The sequence below is a fragment of the Pungitius pungitius genome, chromosome 6 (genome assembly GCF_949316345.1).
Source record: "Pungitius pungitius chromosome 6, fPunPun2.1, whole genome shotgun sequence".
NCBI lineage: Eukaryota > Metazoa > Chordata > Actinopteri > Perciformes > Gasterosteidae > Pungitius > Pungitius pungitius.
The window spans coordinates 14,515,057-14,537,959 of record NC_084905.1 but is presented as its reverse complement, the minus strand read 5'-3'; the positions used below and the strand labels follow the sequence as shown (position 1 = coordinate 14,537,959).

At 41.7% G+C, this 22,903-nt stretch overlaps 2 protein-coding genes and 1 long non-coding RNA gene across 3 annotated transcripts in view; all 3 read right to left on the bottom strand.

Annotated features, from left to right (window-relative positions):
* Window positions 1-22,903, bottom strand: part of cd82b (CD82 molecule b) — a 29,481-nt gene that overhangs the window by 2,035 nt on the left and 4,543 nt on the right. Inside the window, exons 2-7 of the mRNA XM_037450905.2 lie at window positions 22,473-22,545; window positions 21,484-21,556; window positions 17,807-17,931; window positions 16,831-16,905; window positions 1,509-1,607; window positions 618-791 (exon numbers count right to left, since the gene is read on the bottom strand). Of these exons, the coding sequence (XP_037306802.1) occupies window positions 618-791; window positions 1,509-1,607; window positions 16,831-16,905; window positions 17,807-17,931; window positions 21,484-21,556; window positions 22,473-22,535 (609 nt within the window). The 5' untranslated portion in view covers window positions 22,536-22,545. The remainder of the gene's footprint in view (window positions 1-617; window positions 792-1,508; window positions 1,608-16,830; window positions 16,906-17,806; window positions 17,932-21,483; window positions 21,557-22,472; window positions 22,546-22,903) is intronic.
* Window positions 5,685-7,387, bottom strand: LOC134131234 (uncharacterized). Its single transcript, XM_062562974.1, has 2 exons — window positions 5,857-7,387; window positions 5,685-5,779 (listed from the first exon to the last, which is right to left on the bottom strand). Exons 1-2 carry the CDS (start codon window positions 7,262-7,264, stop codon window positions 5,685-5,687), a joined length of 1,503 nt encoding a protein of 500 aa, XP_062418958.1. The 5' UTR covers window positions 7,265-7,387.
* Window positions 7,635-9,982, bottom strand: LOC134131232 (uncharacterized). Its single transcript, XR_009956634.1, has 3 exons — window positions 9,937-9,982; window positions 8,108-8,221; window positions 7,635-7,819 (listed from the first exon to the last, which is right to left on the bottom strand). It is a non-coding gene; the product is annotated as an uncharacterized LOC134131232 (long non-coding RNA).

The window sequence follows — 22,903 nt, the reverse complement described above, 5'->3', positions numbered from 1 at the left end:
CGTTATCTGAGCCGGACGTGAACAGAGCCTTTCACAAAGCTCGGCTGTTGTCTTTGGACTGAGTACGTGAGGGAAAGAATAACACGGATAGTCTGAGTGTGTGAGCGCGAGAGAGAGAGAGAGAGAGAGAGAGAGAGAGAGACAAGTTTCTGACAACCCGCAGACCAAACAACAGAACAGCAGACCTTTCCCGGTGTTTGATCAAATCTCACAGCACAAACACGCCTCAGCTGTTGGTATTCACTGTGCTGATGAAAAGTGCCGCCGCAGTTACACAAAAACGAGTCGCGAGCGGCGGCGTAAGGTCTGTTGGAACAATGGTGGCCCGGCGTGCTGTAGCACCCGTCACCCGCCGGAAATAACCCCGCGTTCAGGCGTCTGCTGGCATTCCCATACGTTTCCATACATGGGAATCTACTGAGGCTGACTCATGGCAATGAAATGGGGAAAAGACACAAACGCATTTAAGATTCTGTGAATTATAGCAATTAAAAAGCTGCATTATCACAAATGGTCTGGTCTGAAATAAGGTGGCTTTTGAAGGAGACGTCAGGCGGACTGCTGGTCTCCGTGAGTCAGTGAGGAGGCAGGAGGAGTTGTAAAGATTTGCCGTGTACCGTTTCGTAGATGGGTGCTTCTGCAGACAGATACTCGCAGAGGCCGACGTCTCGGATGTCCGTGCCCGGGAGGGATTCATTGCGACAGGAACACGGGTAGAGGTTCTGGGAGCTGTTCTTGATCAATGTGTTCTCAGACCAGTTGCCCGGACCAGTCCATCCACAGCACTTCATCTAGTGGCATGAAGGAAAGGAGGCGAGTGGAATGTTTAGAGGAGATAAAGCAGAAGGATTTTAATATCGTACAAAATAAATGACTGAGGAAAGGGAGGCAAGGAGGAAATGATTTTTTAAATAAATAGGATGATGGAAAAACTATCAAATGCATCGGGTCACATTTCTAACACGTTTCTATTGTGGTGTATGAGACCAATCTGTTCCTCAAAAAGATCAGGGGAGAAGAGGGTTGGCAAAATGGGGGGGAGAGAGAGAGAGAGAGAGAGAGAGAGAGAGAGAAGGAAGGGGAAGAAAATGTTTCAACTTCATCATAGCATGGAACTCCGACTTCAGATAGATGTTTTTTTATTTCAATGTGCAGATTTGTTTAATGACTCTTTGTTAGCAAGAAGAAAAAGAAAACTCTGTGTTTATGATTGTGCAAATGGTTTTAATTTAATATCCCTTGATTTTAAGGTATCTTTTGAAACCCTGTAATCAGATTACGGTAGAAAAATGTTAACTGTGAGGTTCTCCGAGTTAGTTACTTATACACGTCACTTTCTAATGTTTTCAACAACCCTTTAGAAGAGCTGCACTTCCACAAAAAGAAAAGCAACTAAACCCGGTCCAACGTTGTTCAGAGGCGATCAGGTGCTCACAATTATTGGATATTGCGCCTTCAACAAAAATGTGGGCGTGACGCGATGAAACCGGTCAGGTGGGTTGACTCACCGTCTTCTGAACGTAGTCCCAGGTGTGCTCCGTGGTCCTATTCTGGCCCGTGTAGTTGATGATTATGCCCTTTATGATGTTGGACATTTCGTATTTTAGCTGCGTATGAGAGGAGAATACACCATCAAACACGATGTACGCTTCACATCACAACGCAGCGAGGCGGTGGCGGCGAAGAAAAACAAACCAACGCGCACACGCTAAATCTTTTCTAAAATTGTACCGGCAACATCTGAAACCAATGTTTCTTAGGGCGACAACTCGGGTGGCATTTCCCCCTTGAGGTCCCGCGCCGAATTATCAGCCAAATAGCAGGAGCACGGCGCCGTGTTTATGTGTGCAAGGACCGCAGAGCGTCTTCAGGGCCACGAGGGAGACGAGCCGAGGCCTCTCCCTATTCTGGGAAACGGGCACCGCCTCGTGGTGGGCCTTAAACACAGGGAGCGCTTCTGACGCACACAGGCTCTCGGTGAAGAACACAAATCTCGCGCGCGCGCGCGCACACACACACACACACACACACACACACACACACACACACACACACACACACACACACACACACACACACACACACACACACACACACACACACACACACACACACACACACACACACACACACACACACACACACACACACACACACACACACACACACACACACACACACACACACACACACACACACACACATACGGGTTTTCACTACCCCGTGGGATCCACTGACTGGAAGCAGACTGGTGGGATCCACCCTTTCTGAATGGTGTAGAGGCATGGTTGTAACTTCTAAAATCATTATAATTTTTTGTTAACACAGAAATGACCTTTATCATCAAATACTCTCAAAAAAATTGAAAACCTGAATTTGTGACCCCCCTGAGGACTGGTCCCTAGGGGGTCACAAATTCAGGTTTTATTTTTTTTAGTCAAAAGTCAGGTGACTTCTATTGGCAACACCACAGATAGGCACCTCACAGTTCATGACAAGCATTTAATAACCTATAATGGATGAAACCTTATTCTGATATAAAATTAACACTGAATCTAATAATTCAAACTGCCCCATTACTTTCAAAAACAGATCATATTCTGATTTATAATATAAGTATTGAGGAAAATGTATTACCTGATGGATTTACCTGGCCGTTTTCACAAGCAAAACACAGTGTTTGGTTCAACATTAAATGTTATCTCTGCAAACTGTTACCTTTTATACAATACAAATACAGTCTTTAAACTTCATCTGCTGGGAAAACTACACAAAAGAGAGACAAATTAAGCTCAGAATAAAAAAAGGTTTTAATTCCTAGCCTCCTTTCTTTTTAACAGAAAAAGAGCATTATATTTATGAAACATGGTAAGGAACAACCATCTTTGGCACTTAAAGACAACTGTCTTTTTTACGAAATAAGCAAAGAGCATTCATTTCTGAAACAACGTGAAAAGGAGCCAAAGACAACTCTCTTTTATGAAAAATGCAAAGAGCATTATAGCAATAAACATTAAACAACAAAAGGACCCATGTGCCAAAGACAACTGTCTCAAGTCACCTAAAGTCAGTTGTTTTACAAAACGGCAAAAATCATAGGCATTAAATTAACGAAAGAACAGCACAGGAGCCAAAGGCACTAGGTGCCAAAGACAGCTAACTTAGGCACCTAAAGAAAACTGTAATTACTTAAGACAACCGTCTTTTACAAAGAAAGCATAGTATATAGCAAACCAGTGTGTAGTATTTGTAAGTCCCTTCATGTTGTTCTCCTGGTATTTTCCCGCTGAATGGCAGTGATACGATTTTTAACATAGTACTTTACCCCGGTCCAGCTTCTGTTCTTGAGTGCTTCTGGGGAAGCTTTAATACACTTTATGCAGTCAGCTTTTCCTGGTACCTTCCCACATTGTATTGAGCTCATCAGCGTCTTTTCGACAGCATTTATCTCTTCAAGTGACCAGCTTTTCTTCTCTGAGGTTGATACAAAAAAGAAAGAAAAAAGAAAGTCAGTGGTGATTTATTTTCAGTATCAGATGACCAGATTGACTATGTGGTACCCTAACCTGACATTTATTCCTATGTGCAAAAGAAGAAATAAACTTGGAATGTGAAGGATTTAAAGATAATCTGTTATGTATCAAACTCATTTCACAACAGAAAACAATGATTAACTATATTTACATGATGCTATTTCCTTCTGCAAGTACAGCGGTCTCATCTCTTTATATTATTTTAAGACCTGCACACCGGTGATGCCAGTAACGCATCACTCTAATCCGACCACCTGTTTCAGTAACGACTAATCTAACGCGTTAGGATGTCCAAACCAGTAGTCAGATTAAAGTTACTTGTCCAAGTCACTGTCATTAATAGTAAAATAAAATATATATTTGATTTCTTGCGTCTCTGGGAGTGAAGCCACATAATGAAGCCACGTTTTCAGCATGAAGGTCTTGTCACGTGTACATACATAGACCTACCACTCAGCGACACAAACAACAATGGAGGAGGAGAGAGAGAGAGAGAGATGCGCATTTCGAGTTGGAAATACAATCACTATTTTAAGTATTTTTCAGCTAAAGATGAAAATATCAAGGTTCATTCTCCACTCTGTGCTGGTGGCGACAAAGTGCTATAAAGCCAGTGTTTCCCTACCATTATAAAAGCGTGTACGGCCCACCGGGTGAAAGCCGGGCCGTCAACGACACGTCAGCCGTACTTTTTATAGGAGTAATCAGTAGTAATCAGATTACTTTTTCAAAGAAACTGTGGCAACACTGCTGCACACTCATGTTTTGACTTGGATTAAATCAAAATATTTCCCTGTATAGATCGGCTCTCACTTTAGAAGCAGCCTACTGTCTTTTCATTTGTTCAGCTGAGGAAATTATCTATTTTAATGAGCATGCGCTTGCCTGCAGGTGAACATATTTGGTAGAAAAATCTGATTTATTGGCCAAAGCAGATGATATCAGGATTTAAGAGTTTTAGTTAGGGATAACAGTGTCACTGAGTCTCTTCCCTCATTGTCTAAATGTAGTCATTAATTGAGACCTTTTCAATCAGACTAGGATGCACAAGCCTTCATCACATGAGGTGAGTAAGAGAATAAACAGGGATGTGGTAAAGAATAATAAAAAGGTAGAATATTAAGACATTATTCTTTTCTTTTTATACTGTAACAAACAAATTTCCCCTATTGGAATGAATAAAGTATATATCTTTTTGAAAAATCAAGTAACAAAAGGTCAAATAACTGTTACAGGGCCACCTCTGTCAGACCCAGTGCGCCGTTTTTTCTTTGATTTTGATCCTGTAAAAAAACAAATAAGTATAGCAACTAATTCAACATCATCTAATCATATAAATAGTACAGATTGACCAGAAGGAAAGCAAAAAACCTAAACAATTATCTATCGGTCCTAAACTATGTCCTTAAATATTTGTATTACTAATATACAGTATGTATGTATATATATATAATCTCATTAGATATATATCAACTGTAATAGTGATAGCTATCTTCCTCTTTGAAAGAAAACTGTGCTGGTTGAATAATGTCTGTTTAACTTTTCTGTCAGAAAAGGGCTACGGGAATGCAGAAACCAAGTGCCATGGCCTAATGTGGGTTACCTGTGATAGCAGAACGAACGCTGTCTGAATCATCAGAGGTCGGCTGTCCACTGATCAATCTTTGGGGTTCTATTAGAAAAAATAATTAAATTGTAGGTTTGCACTGCAGAATAACAGTTGAAATAAATCTGGAAAAAAAAAATCTCTCTCTTCTGAATTCCTGTCTACCGTATTTTCGCGACTATAAGGCACACTTAAAATCCTTTTTTTTTTACTGCAGTATCTTCTATTCTATGCGCCTTATAATCTGGTGCGCCCTATATAGGAAAATAGTTCTAAAATAGGTGATTCATTGAAGGTGCGTCTTTCTAATCCAGTGTGCCTTATAGTCGCGAAAATACGACATATAAGAAGAAACATATAACATATAAGAAATAAAGAAGAAGCAAGTCTGTGAGGTACCTATGGGCCCAATCTCATCCCCAAACTCCTCAGTAGTTGGTTGTCCTCTTTTAGAGCTTGAGGATCCTTCGACAAAAAATGACAATTAATCTTTAGCTCAGCACTAAACACACAGCAATGCCTCTCTGGCTGGATGGTAAAAACAGTTAAATGCATAATCCACCTGATGGAGACGCAGAGCGGAAAGATGAGTCCTTCTCAGTCTCTGAGACGTCACTGTTTATAGCTTCCAGTACTTCCTCTGAAAATAAAGGAAAACACCCAAATATGACATGACAAAAGATATGTAGTCAGAAATCGTATAAGTATTTCCTTTACCATTAGGATCTATTTGCATTTGGTCCAGGCTCATTCCTTTGAAGTCGGATAGTCGGCCCTGTTCGAGAGCCATGAGCACTTTGCTGACTTTGGCCAACTGCAGTGTTCCTTCAGGAAGCCTGTAGTACTGCCTATGGACCCGAATGTCGTGGCCAAGAAAATTTGCCAGTATGTCCATTTCATTGTCTTTCAGATTTAGAACTGTGGACAGCGTGGAAACATGTTTTCTCAACTTGGTTGAGGACAGGGTTTCAGGGTGCTTGGCCCCACATTCTTTTGCAATCTGTCTGATGGCGTCTGATCCCCTTAGGTGAGTCTCAACTTCAGGTCTGGCGAAGAAAAAGGGATTTTCATCAGGTACACCGCAGGCCCGCCGATGTGCAACCAAGGTTTCCATTGAGGAGAGCATGTCTGGTGTTAGTAGGATGGGAACTTTCCTGTTTCTTTTCCCTCTTATTTCAATGCGCTGAAAATGCTGGCAAAGCTTTTGCTCCAACTCTGTCAGTCCTAGCGCCAAATCTGAATGGACTTCTGACGTGTCTCTTAGGGTGAATGCACTAAGTGGCATCTTTGAAACCTCACCCTCTCTTCTGCGATTGAACAGAATCACTTCACAAAGAGTCAAATTGGCCAGCTTTGACCAGTTCTTCTTATTTGGATCATCTTTGAGTCTGCTGAGATATTCTTGTCTGCACTTGTCAAGATATATGTGCATGATCTTGACATCTTCCGTGAATGGTAGGAGCTGAGGAGTGTTCCATTTCCCCTCTTTGAGAGTTTGTAAGGCACGTGAAGAGACGCAAACATCCCACTTTTTTTCATACAGCCCCCTGCTTCGCTCCAAATTCTTAAGCAACACCTCATTGTCACCCTCTGACATCTTTGCTTCACATTCAAGAATATCCGCAATCTTCTTTAGACTGTGACCAAGCTTCAGAGCCAGGGATGGGATTTTGTATATGTTTTTTTCTTCATCAAAGCCAGCTGCATCATTCACTGCTTTGACCACAGAGTTGAAGTTTGAAGGTACGTAGAAGTCCTCCATTTGTCTGAGTTTTCCCGCTTTACGCGCGTGCCAAATTAGTCTTCCCATTTCTCGCATTTTTTGTCTAATGTAGTCGTGTTTCGTCTTATCATGTCCGTGCTTAGCATATAAATGTTCGCCAAGTCTCAAAATACTTTTCTGGTCTCTAATGATGGTTGTAATATCATCTTGGTGCATTGAATTTACCAGCTCCCAAAGCTTTCTGTTGACATCATCAGGGACGGGCTGTGCATAGGCACAGAGCGATTGTATCCGACTTTTCCCTGGCTTTGTGGTTTTGCATTTTTGTGCTAGCTTGCACCTGGACATGTGCCTCCATAATGACTTTCTTTTAAGCAAAGCCTCACAGTTAATGCAGTGCATATATTCACTTGGTTTCTCCTGGTTCGTAGATTGCTGACTTGGGATCAGGGTTCCACTACCAGCTTTTAGGACTTCATTATTATGAACACGGTTTCCTTTGTTTCTGATAAGGTCAAAATGGAGTTTTCGTTCCTTTGATTTCAATGGAAAAGTGATTGCCTTTGCAACAGCTGGTTCATTGCTGTGCCTGCGTGTTAAGTGCCTAGCCATTTTATGGCAGTGCATGGGACAGTAGAGACAGTAATGGGTTTTACTGTAATCCCTGGCACCAGCTTTTCTTTTTTTCAGCTTCATTACTGTCACATTTGCAAGATTTTGGTCAACAGAGTTTTGACTTGAAAGGGTACTGGGCAATGTCTTACTGTATGTCTTCTGTGACTTCTTTGGTTTCATCAATGGAACCTTGCAGATTTCATCAGAAGATCCTTCTGAACTGCTTATATTGGTTGAGTCTTGAGGTGGGCTATATTCATCACCACTGCTTCCACTGCAGATCATTGAGGCTTCTGATTCATCTGACGGCTTGGGACTTGATCCAAGGTATTCTTGGGTGAGCTGGAATTTTAAATATAAAATATCATTATAGCTAAATCATAGCTAAATCAAACATTTTCATATTATCATTAAGATTCCCCTTAAAAACTGGGCAACCAAACCGGACATTCAAACCACTGTACAGGGTCAGTGCAAAGTTACAACAAGCACCACTGTCGGGGTAGTTTTAGGACATTATTGATTATTTTCGATGCACTCGCAATTCTTGTTAGTAGATCAGTTAATTGTTGGTTTGTGTGCATACGTACAAATTACCCTAATCTTTTAGTTTTCATCATGGAAACTTACAAATATGCTGTCAGTTCTGGTCAGAGGTGGAACATCTGGGTTATCACCAAAACTAGGGGAAGGACCTTCAGGTGTTAGTATATCTGTGTTGCTCTCAGAATCCAGGCTTGTTTCCTATAAGGGAAAAAAAGAAAACAATATAAAGCACTGGCAGAAGTAGTTACCGTTACAAATGCAATCTCATTTTAGCTACACACACTTGTTTGAGGTTTAAGAATGACCCTCAGAATTTCTGTCATCATCTGTTTGCAAAGAAAATTTTCATTGAATGAAGTGATTCATCAAATTAAATGAGATAGTCCTATTTATTAAATGAATTCCTTTGAATGAAAATAACTTTTCTCAACAAAACAGATGCAGAGTGTTGTGGTGCTTTCTGTCAATGACAGAGAGAGACATGGAGGTAAATATGAGGAGCCGTTTAGGACTTAACTACTGAGACACTCTTACACTGTGCGTGAAAGCATTTCACTATACAACGCGAGAGCATCTCATGTTGTATAGTGAGATGCTCTGTAGTGTGCGTGAGAGTGTCTCAGTGATTAAGTCCTAGACGGTAGAGTTGAGCCGGATACTCGGCTGAAACGAGTATCCGGTACAGATGAAGCAGTTTTGCAGAGTACGAGTATTATACGAGTAATACGAGTCAATATCTGTGCTCGGATTGAATAAAAGTTCTCATTGGGTAGCTGTCTGTGTCTGCCTTCTGTGATTGGTTGGTAGTCACAGCGCCCCTCCCCTACACACATCCTGTTTATTGTGTTGCTGTGTCCCGCTCTGCTCACTCACACACAGAACTCCTCTCCCTCCCTCAGTCAGCAGGTTTGCGGGTCTTTCCCGATAAATTTAAAGGATTTAGTTTGTTTTTTTTTCTTTGTTGTTCTTAACTTGTAGAGTTCAGGTAAACGTGGGGCTTGTTTCTTTTCAGTTGGCTCTAACCAGTTTTTTTTACTTCACGCACTGACCCTCTCTCTCTTTCTCTCTCTCTGCCGGTCATCAGTTTTTTTTTTACCGTCTGCTGGCTCTCTTCACGCACTCAGTGTCTGACGTTGACTAGTTGTGTTAAATAACTGAATATTAATATTACAAATTAAGCCACACACACACTTCCCCTCTCTCTCTCATGATCATCAGTGATAAAGAATAATGAGTGATAAATAATGAACCTCAGTACGTGTCAGTACAGTGCACTCTTTTTCAAGTTCATGTATGATTGGTCATATCACCATATCACCTGTTAATTAAGCTCCCTGCGAAGAGTCAATTGCATAAAAAAGAGCATAACGGTTAAAGCCCAGCCCATTTCAAGACAACCCGACAACTTACGGGGTACGGGAACAAACGTGTTTGAGAATTGGAAGCCCGGTTGGGGTTATTCTGCACAAATTCAGCCGAACAACTTTGGCATTTATTTGTCAGATCACAGGTCAAGTAACAGCGCTCTGTTTGCAAAGGCAGGAGCAGTTCTGTCGGCCCACAGGTCAGAAGAACAACTGACTAACATCAGGAAGAACATTATGTTTTATCATTTTTGTTGGGGAAAAGGGAAAGATTTCTATTGGCTGGTGTTGAGGAGGAGCAGGTCCTCCCGCCGCAACACAAGATCCAATCACATCCAATGTGTGTCTTCTGACATTAATGTAACATGAGGAACAAAGCGTGAGCGCTGGATGGTGCTTGGTGTGTCTCTAACTCAACCTTATCAGATCAGTGTCTGCCTGGTTGGCACTTTCTGCTTTGCCCTCTGACCTTGCACTCCTCAACCAGGACAAGACAGTGACTCCCTAAATGAGCAGCAGGAAAGAGCTTTTGATTATCATGACACTTACCAAACACTTGGATGCCTCCAGTAGCCCAGATGAATGTTGTGATGAGGTCTCCCTCTCTGAGTTTGGGCTTTCTGAGGACTAAACACAAGATACAAACACACGTTACCATTTATCCAGAAAATGAGGTTCACAGAGAGCTAAAGAGGCAGATCTCTACACTCTAAACCAACGTGGCTTCACTCCCAGAGACGCATTAAATCAAATATATAGTTTACTATTAATGACAAAATAGTAACGCACAGTGACTTGGGCAAGTAACTTTAATCTGACTACTGGTTTGGATATACTAACACGTTAGATTACTCGTTACTGAAACAGGTGGTCGGATTAGAGTAACGCGTTACTAAGTTAAGCGTTCCTGGCATCACTGATCACACGGTAGATAAACAATATGCTCTCGTGCTTAATGCAGCTCTTCCATCTTGCAACTGCTGCATTCATGTTGTCAATACATCGAGACAAACGGAGTCAATCCAACATAAATGCTTTTCAATATGTTACATATCTTTAGTTCCTGCACAATGAGCATGAATCTATAATTAAATGATTAGTATGCCACAATTTCCAATAATACAATATATACACTTCAAGCTCTTAATAGAGGGGAAACACTAAGTTACAAAACTGTAAACAGTTAATATATTGTTCATAGTTTGAAGTTAAAAAGTTTGAAGCCAAGTGTTTTTCATTTATTTATATTTACAGTATTGATTAAACAGTTAATCTATTGTTTAATTTGAAGAACAAATGTTGCCTCAGCATTTCAATTATTGTTTTGTCCTTTAAATAAAAAATAAAAAAAAGACTATCGGTTTAGGCACCAGTATTGTTTTAAAAGCACCAGTATAGAAAAAAAGAAAAACTATCCCCACCCCTCCCCAGTTATCACTCTTGGTTGTATGAATAAGAGGCCGACCATCATTACCTGCATTTGCTGTTTTTCACACTCCATGTGCCTGGATAAGCATGCATTGTGATGCTTCCTCAGGCGTTTTAAGCGATTCCTCAGCCTAGTCTGCGCACTCTGTCTGCAGGAGGATGAACACAGGGTAGATGTTACATCTGTTTACCTAGAAATCTATGATTTTTCACTTTCAATAGAAATAGCGGTTATTTCAGGTGTGACTAGCAGCTCTACAGTTTGCCTCCAGCCAGGTGGCTTCTTAATCTGCTGAACTTTAACATTAATAACCTGCTTACCTCGTGTGTGCAAATAAAATATTATTGTATGTTAGTGAAGTCAATATTATAATTACAATCACTAACTACAACTTCCCTGCAGCTTTTTAAGGTGTGTAAAACCTTGAGGCCTATTAGATAAGAACTAGTAACTTGAGCTTCTTAATATCAAAAGCTAATGATAAATACTGATACCATAAAGTAGTAGGTGAAAGAATATTAACTAAGATTTATTTATATATTTTACTGGCAGTCCATAATCAAGAAAATGCTGAAGAAATAGTCCAACACTAACTTAACATTAGCTAGGTAACGTTAGCATAACCACCCTATGCTAATTCCACATTTGGTGAGATTTTAAGCTGAAAACATGTGCTTAGCATAAAAAAATGACAGCTAATAAGTGTAAATTTAGTTTAATGTAATGTTACTTACTTTGTTTTCCTTTGTTTTTCCATATTTCATGTCATCATGTGCAGTCATCGTTTTGTGCAGCCTGCTCGTGAAGCCTCGTGCTACTACTGACGTTCTTCAGGAAAGTGAAACTTAAGACCGCGCAAGTGGGGGATGGGCATAGGTAAACCGGGGACCGCAAATCTCTGGAAAAGTGTGTACCTCACTTTTTTGAGTCGATGCAGAAATGCTTTTCTTGCATTGCTTACCTTGGGTTCCGAACCATATATAATATATATATTAGGCCGGTAGGTAGCTAAAATACAGTATTAGGCTAGTTGTAATTAAATAGATTGGTAGTAGTAGCAGTTAAAAGAAAAATATATTGTAAAATTTAAAAAAAAAGATTCTATGTTGTTTATTCTCAAAGAGTCTATATCTCCCTGTTTAATACCTGCTAATTATATTTTGTATTAATGAGAAAACTGGCTACAAACGTACAGCCTCATGCTTGTATGAATATCAGAAAATTTCTAACGTACATCCTTTACCTGAATGAATATGAAAACACTGAACCCTCTGCATGTATTTAATATCAGATCACACGCTTCCTTTTAGATTTAGTTTATTGGAAAGATTGAGCACCAGCTACCTTATAGTCCATCCATCCATTGTTTAACCACGGTCGGGTCGCTGTGGCAGCCTGCCAAGCAGGCTGACCCAGCTGGGAGATGTAATCCCTCCAGTATGTGCCGGGGGTCTCTTACCAGTCCATAAAAAATTCAAAGGAGAGGCCCCCAGGAGGCCTCAGATTTTTAAATGCTAACTCTCCCAGCTGCAAATTGCAGTGAAGGCTGGACGTCACTGTCCGAGGTGGCCAACAGGACCACATCTTCTGCAAACAGCAGCGAGGTGATCCTGAGACCCCCCCAACCTGACTTTAGTTTACAGTTTACTATGTATATTTGCGGCAGGGTAGGACATATTATTTAGGTTCGGGAATTCTTTTCCCCCACTGACTGAAAACCAGGGGCATTTTGTGAAACTTGTGAGATAACCTTTGTGAAAAATAATAAATATACTTATTTGGGCTTCCTGTATATGCAATTGTCATCAAATGGCAGTAATAAAATATTAGTCTACAGGTTTATAGTGTTTTCATAAGATTTTTTTTAAACCAAAACAGACAGAAAACATAAATACATTTTATTTTTATTTCGTTGTAGTTTATGTTTAGCAACATGCTAAGCAATGTCAAACAGCTTGACCACAGCTTTACAGAACGCAGTCTACAGTCTTCTGCATCCGACTCACAGCTTCCAGTTGGCTCTCTGTTATTGAGCGGGATTAATCCATGCTTCTGTAAAAACAAAACATAACACTTAAACCTTGAAACCCCCAGTCAACTGCAGTCTCAACGAATTGTAGTTTACCCAAATAGAGGATTGGCTGCCAAGCACACGATGGCAGTAACTTATGAAGAGGGAAAACAACTTTTACTCACTACACTATGTCTAATGTTAGCTAACGTTAGCTAGCCAGCCTTCGTAGCAATAGCTAATCAGAGCTAGCTAACGTTAGCTACCTCAATCATTTCAAAATAATTAATACATGGTTATCACTCACCATAGGTGATGGTATGTTGCTCGGTTGCCTGGTGACGGAAGGACACATGTCTTTATGTTTTCACTCCCCTTGATAAAGTCAAGGATTCGCCGGTGCTGGTTGGCAAAGACGTTTGTAATATGTTGTTCGGAAGTTTGAGTCCCTCGAGTGACTTGCAAACAATGTGGATGGTTCTCTTGTCGTCTTTCTCCACCCCAAGCTTATTTATCTTCCATTTTTCGATTGTCAATAGACCTTTGTCACAAAAACCGGAAATGCGTAATTCATGTGGAAGTGGACTTCCTGTCAAGCGTCAACAGATTAGGAGAAAATGGAGTCTTCACAACTTTGCTCACAGATTTACCTACAATTACATTTGCTGACGTTGCAAATGGCGCAAGCAATGAGTCATTGTAGGTGGAGAAAAAAATTATCACAAAATGAATAAAGGCCACAAATTTTTCCATGAGGAATTTTTCCATCAGTATGGAAGTTACTCAAGTGAGAGCAATCAGGCTAACTGTTAGCTACTGAACTGCTAACTAGAATGACATATCATTAGCGTGTCTACTTAGACATAATGTATGTAGAGTATATAGAATACCTCACTAAAGCATTATAGTCATTATGGTCAGCCTGGTGCCCGCCGCACTGCCTCGCTGAGCAGAGGGAGCGGCTGCTCATAGAATCCCGGTGTTTCGCTTAGCAAACGGTTATACCGTAAATCCTCAAATAGTGGCCGGGGCTTTTATTTACATAGGCTGCACAGCGCACCGGCCTGTATTTGGGGCAGGTTTGTATTAGGGGCAGGCCTTTATTTCTTACTTACCGGTATCTTCTGTTATAGAATTGTATTTAAATAAAATAATGGGCATAATTACAGAAGGCTAATATCATTCGTTGCATTTGCGTTCAGCACTTCCTGCAACCATTTACCGATAGGCTACCGCTATACCTATAGCTAATCAACTTTCTGGAGACTAACCATTTAGAAATGAATCAGTAATAAACCATAATATCAGTCTTAAGATACATCGTTAATTGCAGATATTTTCCAATGTTCTCAATTACAATCAAGCTACAATCGAGCTGCGCCAGCGCATCCCTACCAGCGGCGCATGGCTGTCCCTCTTTGAAACAATAGAAGAGACGCACCTTCATGAACAATAACAAATTCGCCTAGTAGGCCTAGGTGGTTAAATGTCTTTTTTTATTGCCAACAGTCTATGAAATTAGCCAATAACAATAAACATAAGAAGAACATGTAATTATGAAATATTCATTTTATATATATATATATATATTTTTTTTTTTACCCCCGGCCTGTATTTGGGCCCCGGCCTTTATTTGTCAGTATCGACCACGCCCCCGGCTACTATCTGAAGCCCGGCCACTAATTGAATCCCGGTCTTTATTTGAGGATTTACGGTGTTTTACATATTTTCTGCTGTATATTGGGGGGGACGGATTGGTATTTTCTCAATATTGGGGGGGGGGACACAACCATTGTGCCATTTTCATTGTGTATACAGAGGAAAACACCTCTTTCTTAAGGAACTTGAAAAGACAAATCAAATCCTGAGAGGACAGCATGTTCCGAGAACCTCAGGCTCTGCAGCCACCGTGAGGAGGATTCAAGAGGGCAATGTTGGTGCCCAATCCACCCAATTTACAGAATGATCTGATGCTGTTGCACACACACAAAAAAATGAACACCATACAAGGGTAAAGGTAATATTTCAGAGAATTGAATAATTTCAAACCACATGCAGTTCTCCTTGTGGAAGCTGAGGGTTACCTCTCGGATTCTGAGTTGCTGCGAAGTTGTCTCTGATTATGGTTTGTTCTTCTCAAAAATATACACACACATACACTGTTAAAATGTATACTACGATATATATATATATATATATATATATATATATATATTCATATATAATATATATAAAAATACATCAGGTAAAAAAAAATCCTTTTGAATGAAACGATTTTAAAAGGAGGTTTAGAGGTAAATGGGTTTGGTCATTGATTTTATTATCGCCTTATTAAAGTCTGATTATATTAAAGTCAACAAATTATAATTATATCTATGAAATATCAAGTATATTTGATTTAAACACTTACACACTTTACACACTTTCTATGGAAAACGGTCCCCACGGTAGCAACAATGCACACTGCAATACACCCTCTCACCACTAGGTCACACACAAAGTAGGAAAGAAATTCTCTGTGGGGTCCATTTTTTTTTTTTGAAAAAAAATGCCCCAGGCCAATCAGCAGGCTGTTTTCTATCGATTGCAATGCTTGTGCCTGTGGGGACCAGGAGTCGGTCCCCATGGGGAAAATCGGTCCCCATGGGGTGAGTGATATGTCAGGAGGTGGACCCCACCAGGATAGAAGAACGCACACACACACACACACACACACACACACACACACACACACACACACACACACACACACACACACACACACACACACACGTGCTGGAGGGCTGACCGCTGAGCGGGTTACAGCGGCCTCCGTGCAGATGCGGTGCTACAAGTGTGAGACTTTTCAAAAGGAAAGACTCATTGCGTCCTAAGGGCAGCTGTGTGTGTCTGTGTGTGTGTGTGTGTGTGTGTGTGTGTTCAAACAAAACACTCCCTTCACGTGCACAGTGCACAGTATTAAAGGCGCATGCATACTCACGGCTGTAATGTGGGGGTTTCTGGCACTGGCTGCTGAACTGCTCTTTTAAACAGTACATGGGAAATGTCCTGAGCAATAAGAAGTCTTTGTGATATGCATGCTTGTGTTGTTATTGCATGTCAGTGCTCAGAACACATATTTTATATTACCGCCGTCTTGTGAAATTTGAGTTCATAATAACATCCTTGTTTTCAGCTTTGGCAGACAATGTCTTTATTTCGATAACCCAGCGGGTTACTAAATCATTTATTTATCTGAGGAAGTGAAACAATAGAGCCGATTTCAGCCTTCGGCTAAAATAAAACACTGCAAAACCCACATTGTGTTAATATTGCCGGCCCATGGCCGGCAGGTGATCAACCTGCATAATTTTATAAGATTTTCGTGCAGATTCTGCGGTACTAATTAATTAGGCTTTAGGAATTTAAATAGGGTACCAAACAGGCAGAGTCGACTCGGTCAAGTCTACTCATTTGGAGGTCTGGCCTGCAGAGGGCATCGTTTCATTAGTACTTCAGGAGAAAGCGCTTTTTGTCTCCGGGGGTGATAATTACGTTTTAGTTGTGTTGTTCATGGTGTGTGTGGCAGCTTTAGCAACTATACACACCATGGTTTTGCTAGCCTTCTCCCGCCAACACAAAAAGACAAACAGAAACATTCAGATGGCTGATTCCTCTGCAGCTCTCACACTTCTCCTTCACTCCACCTGCTTCATCTCACTTTCTACTTAAAGTCACAATCCGACACAGCTTCACGTTCCACTTATTGAAGTTCAAAACTGGGTTCCATCACCGGATGCACAGCTCACAGCTTCAACTACAAATCTAAATGCAGCCAATCAAAGCAGTGAGAGCAGAAGAGACTATTACCCAGTAGACCCCACTGTGTGTGAAAGTCTAAAGAGTAAAATAGAGAAGAACCAAAAAATGACACACAAATACTGTAAAGAGAAGTAAACGGAGAAATGAGAATTGAAAGTTCGGGGAAAAACAGATAAAGTACATCCGGGAGCTAGAGTCTCACCCGATCTCTTTGGAAGTAGATGAGAACTCCAGCGGTGACCTGGGCGATGAGGATGAGCAGGAGGCAGGTGAAGTACTGCGGGGAATGAAGGGAAATGTCAGAATGACAACAATTAGGATTAAAACAGTCAACACACTGAAGGAAATACATAATCTCCTTTCTCAAATTATGGAAAATTGAATTGTTTGTAAGTGGCTATAATATAAGATAGGGACTACATATTGTATTTGCATTCATCAGGTGGCCGGAAATTTCAAATAAATGATAATTTAGCATAAATGCTGAATTGTTGTACAAATTTCTTCAAAAAGATATACCTCAATGTAGTAGAGTTCACAAGTTAGTCTCAAACACACAAAAAAAGTATTTCTACCTTTTATCTAAACTGTTAATCTGCATTTAGAGTCTCTAATCTCCATGGATTTTCTCAAGAATAATCTAAACCATTAAAGATCCTGGGTGAAAAAGGTGTGTGTGTGTGTTTCTGTGAAAGGAGGGGGGGGGGTGGGTTTGCCAGCTGGTCTGTGGGAAAAGTAGGTCACAGCAGTTTTTCAGTTAACCCCTAGCAGGTTTAACGCTGAAGAGGTTATGCACCCATACCCACTTCAGCTGTACCCCCTACATCTCCCTGGCTTCATCCCCCCCTCCCCTGTAAATCCACACATGCTGCGGGGGCCCACACATAAGCACAAATGCAAAGGGGCTTGACTGTCAGCAGGAAGCAGTCATGAGCTCTTAGCCAAGCCTGAGGTCTCAAGCAGGTGCATTCAGCTGAATATTTCACGAGTGGCAACAATATCCTACATAAAACTGTTTTTATTTCTTTCACATAACAGAACCTTTTGATATGTGGTAAGGATAAGGTAAAGTTCTCACAAGAGTTTCACGTGCACTTTTCGTTTTTTAACTGCCGGGGGTTAAGAAAAGAAGAGGCCAAGCTGCAGCAGTGGTGCTGAAAGTAATCACGGTTCCTCACCAGACCCAGCAGACAGCGGACTTCGTAGATGGCTCCTATGCAGCCGAAGAAGCCCATGGCCATGGACAGGGAACCCACTCCGATGAGAATGTAGGACGCCACTTTCACTGTGTCTGACGATTCCTCTGGAGAAACACATGCACACAGACAGAAAACCACAGGAGTTAACGTGCACAGAACCACTGAAACCTGCATGGACGCTCCAAACTAAACCGCTGCTACAGTATTTTTAAAGCAACAGTTTGCAGTTTCTACTCAACGCAGAAAAAAAACCCACCCAAAATGCTACTGTTTTTCTACTTTAACCACATTGGGTCTGCGAGCGGATAGAGAGGCTCGTTCACATGCTAAATCATTTTGATAAAGTTTACATCAAGACAAAAAATGTTCACGTGGGAAACCCTCTACTTGGCCAGCAGGCCACCAGAGAGAGTCTGACCAACGTGTGCAGAGATGAATTGATTTCCCTCTTCCTTATGGAGAGCTCCAGGAGGAGAGTGGGGGAGGGACCAATAATGGAAGATTGTGAGGTTGGAGAGGAGATAAACTACAGCCACGTGGCGTTGTGTTATCTGTGCTGGAGGGGCTCCAGAGTCAGAGCTCGGCCCTGCAGATGGAGTCAGAACCCGAGCTCTGTGAAGAGGCTCCGATGGATTCCTGGGCCAAGCAATTCCCATCTCATTTGGGTGAGAAGTTGACAGAGCAAACAGCTCCTCCACCCGTCCTCAATGAATGTTATGCCATGTCGCCTCTCTGCTTCCGTCATCACATTAGCTACTTTATGCTTCAGGAAGTACGCCACATACAGTACACACTTGTGCACAATGTATAGGACATATTCAACTCCATTAAGATATGGTTAATGTACAAACATTTGTATCAAATGTATGATTAGCAAAATACACCCAAAATACGCGTTATGCATAAATGGTGGCGTGCACGGAGACACTACATGCACAAAGACGTAATTGCATGCATGTACATCGCTGACTCCATATGGTTTAGCAGAGCAGCACATGTTGTGGTGGCTTTGAAATACTTAAAAGCTAAAAAGTACATAAGTCAACATATGCAGACGATCTATGTGGCTAAAGGGTAGCATTTAAAGGGAGGCAGATAAGCATGCTGTATGTTCTATATCCGGCACTCTGTTGAAGCGTGTTATTTCTATTTCTCTCTCTCGCACAAGTTGCTGCTGAAGCAACAGATGTCAGCAGGTTTCTAAAAAAAAAAAGAAAATTTGACTACTTTGAGAGCATCAAGAAACACGAAACGTGAGTGTTGCCAAACCAAAGCATGAAGGAGACGGTTCAGATTGATATCTAGTTATCTAGAGGAGAGGAAGTTGTAACGCAGTTTTCATTAGTGAACTGGTGCAGCAGAAGTTTTCCTAAAAGTGATCGACATTAAAGAAGAGCACTATTTGACTGTAGCACATTTAATGAGCATAATAGAGATTTGGTCAGCCACTTTTTTATGGTTATTCTACGTGGCAACTATAACTGAAAGATGAAAAGAAGATGTTTTATGTAGTTTCCCTGCAGGCCAGAGATTAAATGAACACTTGCTTCAGTAAAAAACATGCACCCTGGAGTTTAAGGAAATGCCGTGTCCCTAATGGAACCTCAAAACAATTCTCCCCGAGACCACAGCAAGGCCTTTAATTGAATCCGTTTGGTTGTATTTTTGGCACTTTACGGCAATACGTCATCGCGTGGAATCATCAGTTAACAATGAAACACATTAACTTTGCTTTATTTATACATGTTATTTATTAAGTTCAAAGTTGCAGAGCAACAGAAACTGTACTTCATATTCCTTCCTGTCGGGACGTTAGTGTTCTGTGTCACATGAACTTCATCCCGTAACCTGAAGTAAACCATTAACAGCACTGAATTGATACAGAGGGCTGTACACTGAGGGGAAGACTTTTAAGTGAGGAATAGGGGTCCTGAAAACCAAACATTCCCAAAGCTCCCCTCTCTGAAGCAATCGGGACAGCTGCAGAGGTCTCTATTAATATAACTCATGAAGAATGGAAACTAAAAACACAGAGATCCTGTTTATGGTCCGGCAACGATACAACTTCTGAGGGGAGCACCAGAGTCAATAAACAGAATTGCCAGGGGCTTTGGGCTTTTTCCCCCCCTCCTCTATATAGCAGTTTGAGATTTTCAGTGAGGTTGGAAATCCTTTAGTTAGCTGTTGGCGTTGAACCCCTTCTGGGCGCATGGAACAAAAACATATGGAGGAGAGAAGGTCAGCAAGCCGCAGATAGGAAGGGATATCCTCAGGGTATCAGCGAAGCAGGATCTCTGCTATCTCAGGAGGAACAGCTGGATTATCATAACAATAGGGCTGGGCTTGGCAGGGATGATGAATGCTTTTATATTCGGACCGCCTCACTGAAAAGAGGCGAACCGAGCTCAATAATAACCTTGGAGTAACGCCTCGAGAAGTGACCTCAAGAACTGAAGTAGGAGGACGAGGGTCAGTCTGTTCAGGTCACAGGGTCAGACTTCATTTCTTTCAAAACTTATTAGTTAAAGCAGCACAGAGCTTTGGGCTAAATATAGACTCCTCCAGCTCTGCTTGGCCCTCAGAGATCGCCCCATTCTCATGGAAAAACTGCACAAACTGTAACAGAGGTCTCAAAAGGCTACGGCTATTCACTCTTGTTTCAAATGTGTATCTAGAAAGATCCAATAGTTCTTTCAGATTGGCGCATTAAACTGTCTACGTCTTAGGGTTCTTCTGAACGGGTTAACGATGATACAGTCACTGTAATTTTGCACATGGCATCATACGGGGATTTCCTTTAGGAAAAGAGCATCACGGTATCATTGAACGCAAACTCGTTTATATAGAAAGACTTGGGGGGAAAACCTCAACGGTGCACTCGGCAGTGCTCCATCTGGGATGAACACGCTGAAAGCATTTCTAACAAGATTTATGGCAACTAAGAGTTTCCATCCACGGCTTCTTTTCAGCTGCCGCTGGATTTCATTATGCTTCCCCAGTGTCTCCACAGCAGATAACCTAAGCGAGACACATTGTTTTCTACGACAAAGTAGATAACTTTGCCTCTTAGGAGAGTGCCATCCAGGGCCCCGTTTTTTTTTTTTCACTGTGCGGCGTCTACAAATAGATCTGTGAAGGTGGGAGATTCTATCCGAGCACCTCCGCTATCTGGGGAGCCGAGAGAGACGCTTCAAAGAACAACTCTGTGAAAGCTGTGGGGAAAATAAAGCTGCTATTCACTAACATACGATTAATCAAGTTGAAATGCCTTGGTTATTGTGGGCCTGTCACATCCCCGGACTAAACCGAATTCCCTGGATCTCCCCAGATGTGTCTGTCAGCGTGAGTCTAAAAGGAAGCTTCAGAATCACAGAGGAAGTCACAAAGTCTCCTTTGTGAGTAATGTTTCTGGTTTGTTTACGAGAATGCCTGCGTAGTTCATGGGTAATGAGTCCTTCGGGATGAATTCACAATTAGCTCTGCATAACGTGGGCCGGGGGTTATAGGATTTAACGAGCGCACCCACCATCTCCGCGATAAGACCTGCTGAACTGAGAGTAGGTGAAGAGGGCAGAGTGATTGTTGATGGGAGTGTTATCACTAAACCTAAGTGATGCGGCGGCAGCAGCACCGTGGGAGTGTGTTACAACACTTACGTAGAACAGCGATGAAGCTCTGGTTATCAAAGAGGACCCACAGGCCAAAGCCCATGATCAACCCTCCGAAGATCTGTGGAGATGGAGAGAGAAGAGAGTCGGTCACCAAATCCGATCCTGCGATAAAACTGAATCTTGTGCTGGTGTGACTTCAAGCGAGAGCCTTATTTATGTTTCCGTTACTCCGCCACATCTGGAGCTCATCAGGACCTTACTCTTCACTGCCTTCTCTCACGGCAATGTGCAGAAAGAAGGAAGACGTGGAGAGGATCGAGCCACACATCTAGCAGTCATACTCACCCACTTCAGATTTACAAACTCAATAATGTTGAGTAAGGCTTAAAGGGGCCAAGAAAATGAATAAAATGAGACAGCTCAGCATCTGCTGACCAGAATATGCAACTGGTGACTGAAAGTCCTGTAAGGAGGAACTGAACTATGTAATTGGCACTTGTTTAGAAGTTGCTGGACACTTTAGTAGGGGGGGGGAGGGATATGCCCACCTCTCCCCACACATACAAAACATCATTAGAGGCCAGGTACAGTTGGGCCATCATTAGCCCACCACTTCCTGGCTTCCCTGAGCCTGCACTAGTCGTGTGTGAGCTACACACACACACACACACACACGCTCGCTCCCCATTAGACACCAGTTGAGTGTTCACATCAAAAGTCACGTTTACAGTGTTTGGTTTTTATTGGAAAGGCTTTGGTTTGTGAGCGAGGAGGAAACAAACTGCAACCATCTGCTTTTTTAAAAACATTTTGCTGAGCAATCTCTCGCTCCAGGCATTTTTTGATCAACGTTTCTCACTGTTGCTCCAATATTTGTTGGTGCCGCAGGCCATCAGACAGCGACAAAGTCACGAGTGTTTCATTCACTGTGGAGCAGCGCAGCATACCTGCCTTTCTATCTTTTAGGTAAATAAAGCTGCTGGCAAAAGGCAAGTCATGTGACTGAGCACTGAGGAACATACGGGAATACTTACAAAGAAGAGGAGGTTGAAGAGAAATAGAAAGTACTTGGTGACTGTGATGCATCCTTTCGTCATGGCTGCGCTTCTGGAAGACACAAATAAACGGAACATAGGAGTTGAGTTAAACATCAGAGGGAAATGTTACATTGTACTGTGGGCGTGGGAACCAAAAAAAAGAGGAAAGATCCAAAGCCCTGCATGCCACACAATAGTTGAATAATTTTCAAATAAGAGGAACCGCCCTGGTGAGACGGGTGCGAGAGACTACCAGAAAGTGGCGAGTGGTGATGTTATGATGACTGCGTGGAGACCATGACAGCATGTGATGAGATGTTGCTTTTAACTAAAGAGGAACCAGGTGAACCCACAACTGTTTCCTGGAAGTAACCGGCTCGATTACAAAACAGGAAATGTCATAAACTACTTTGAGGCCGCACGATCAG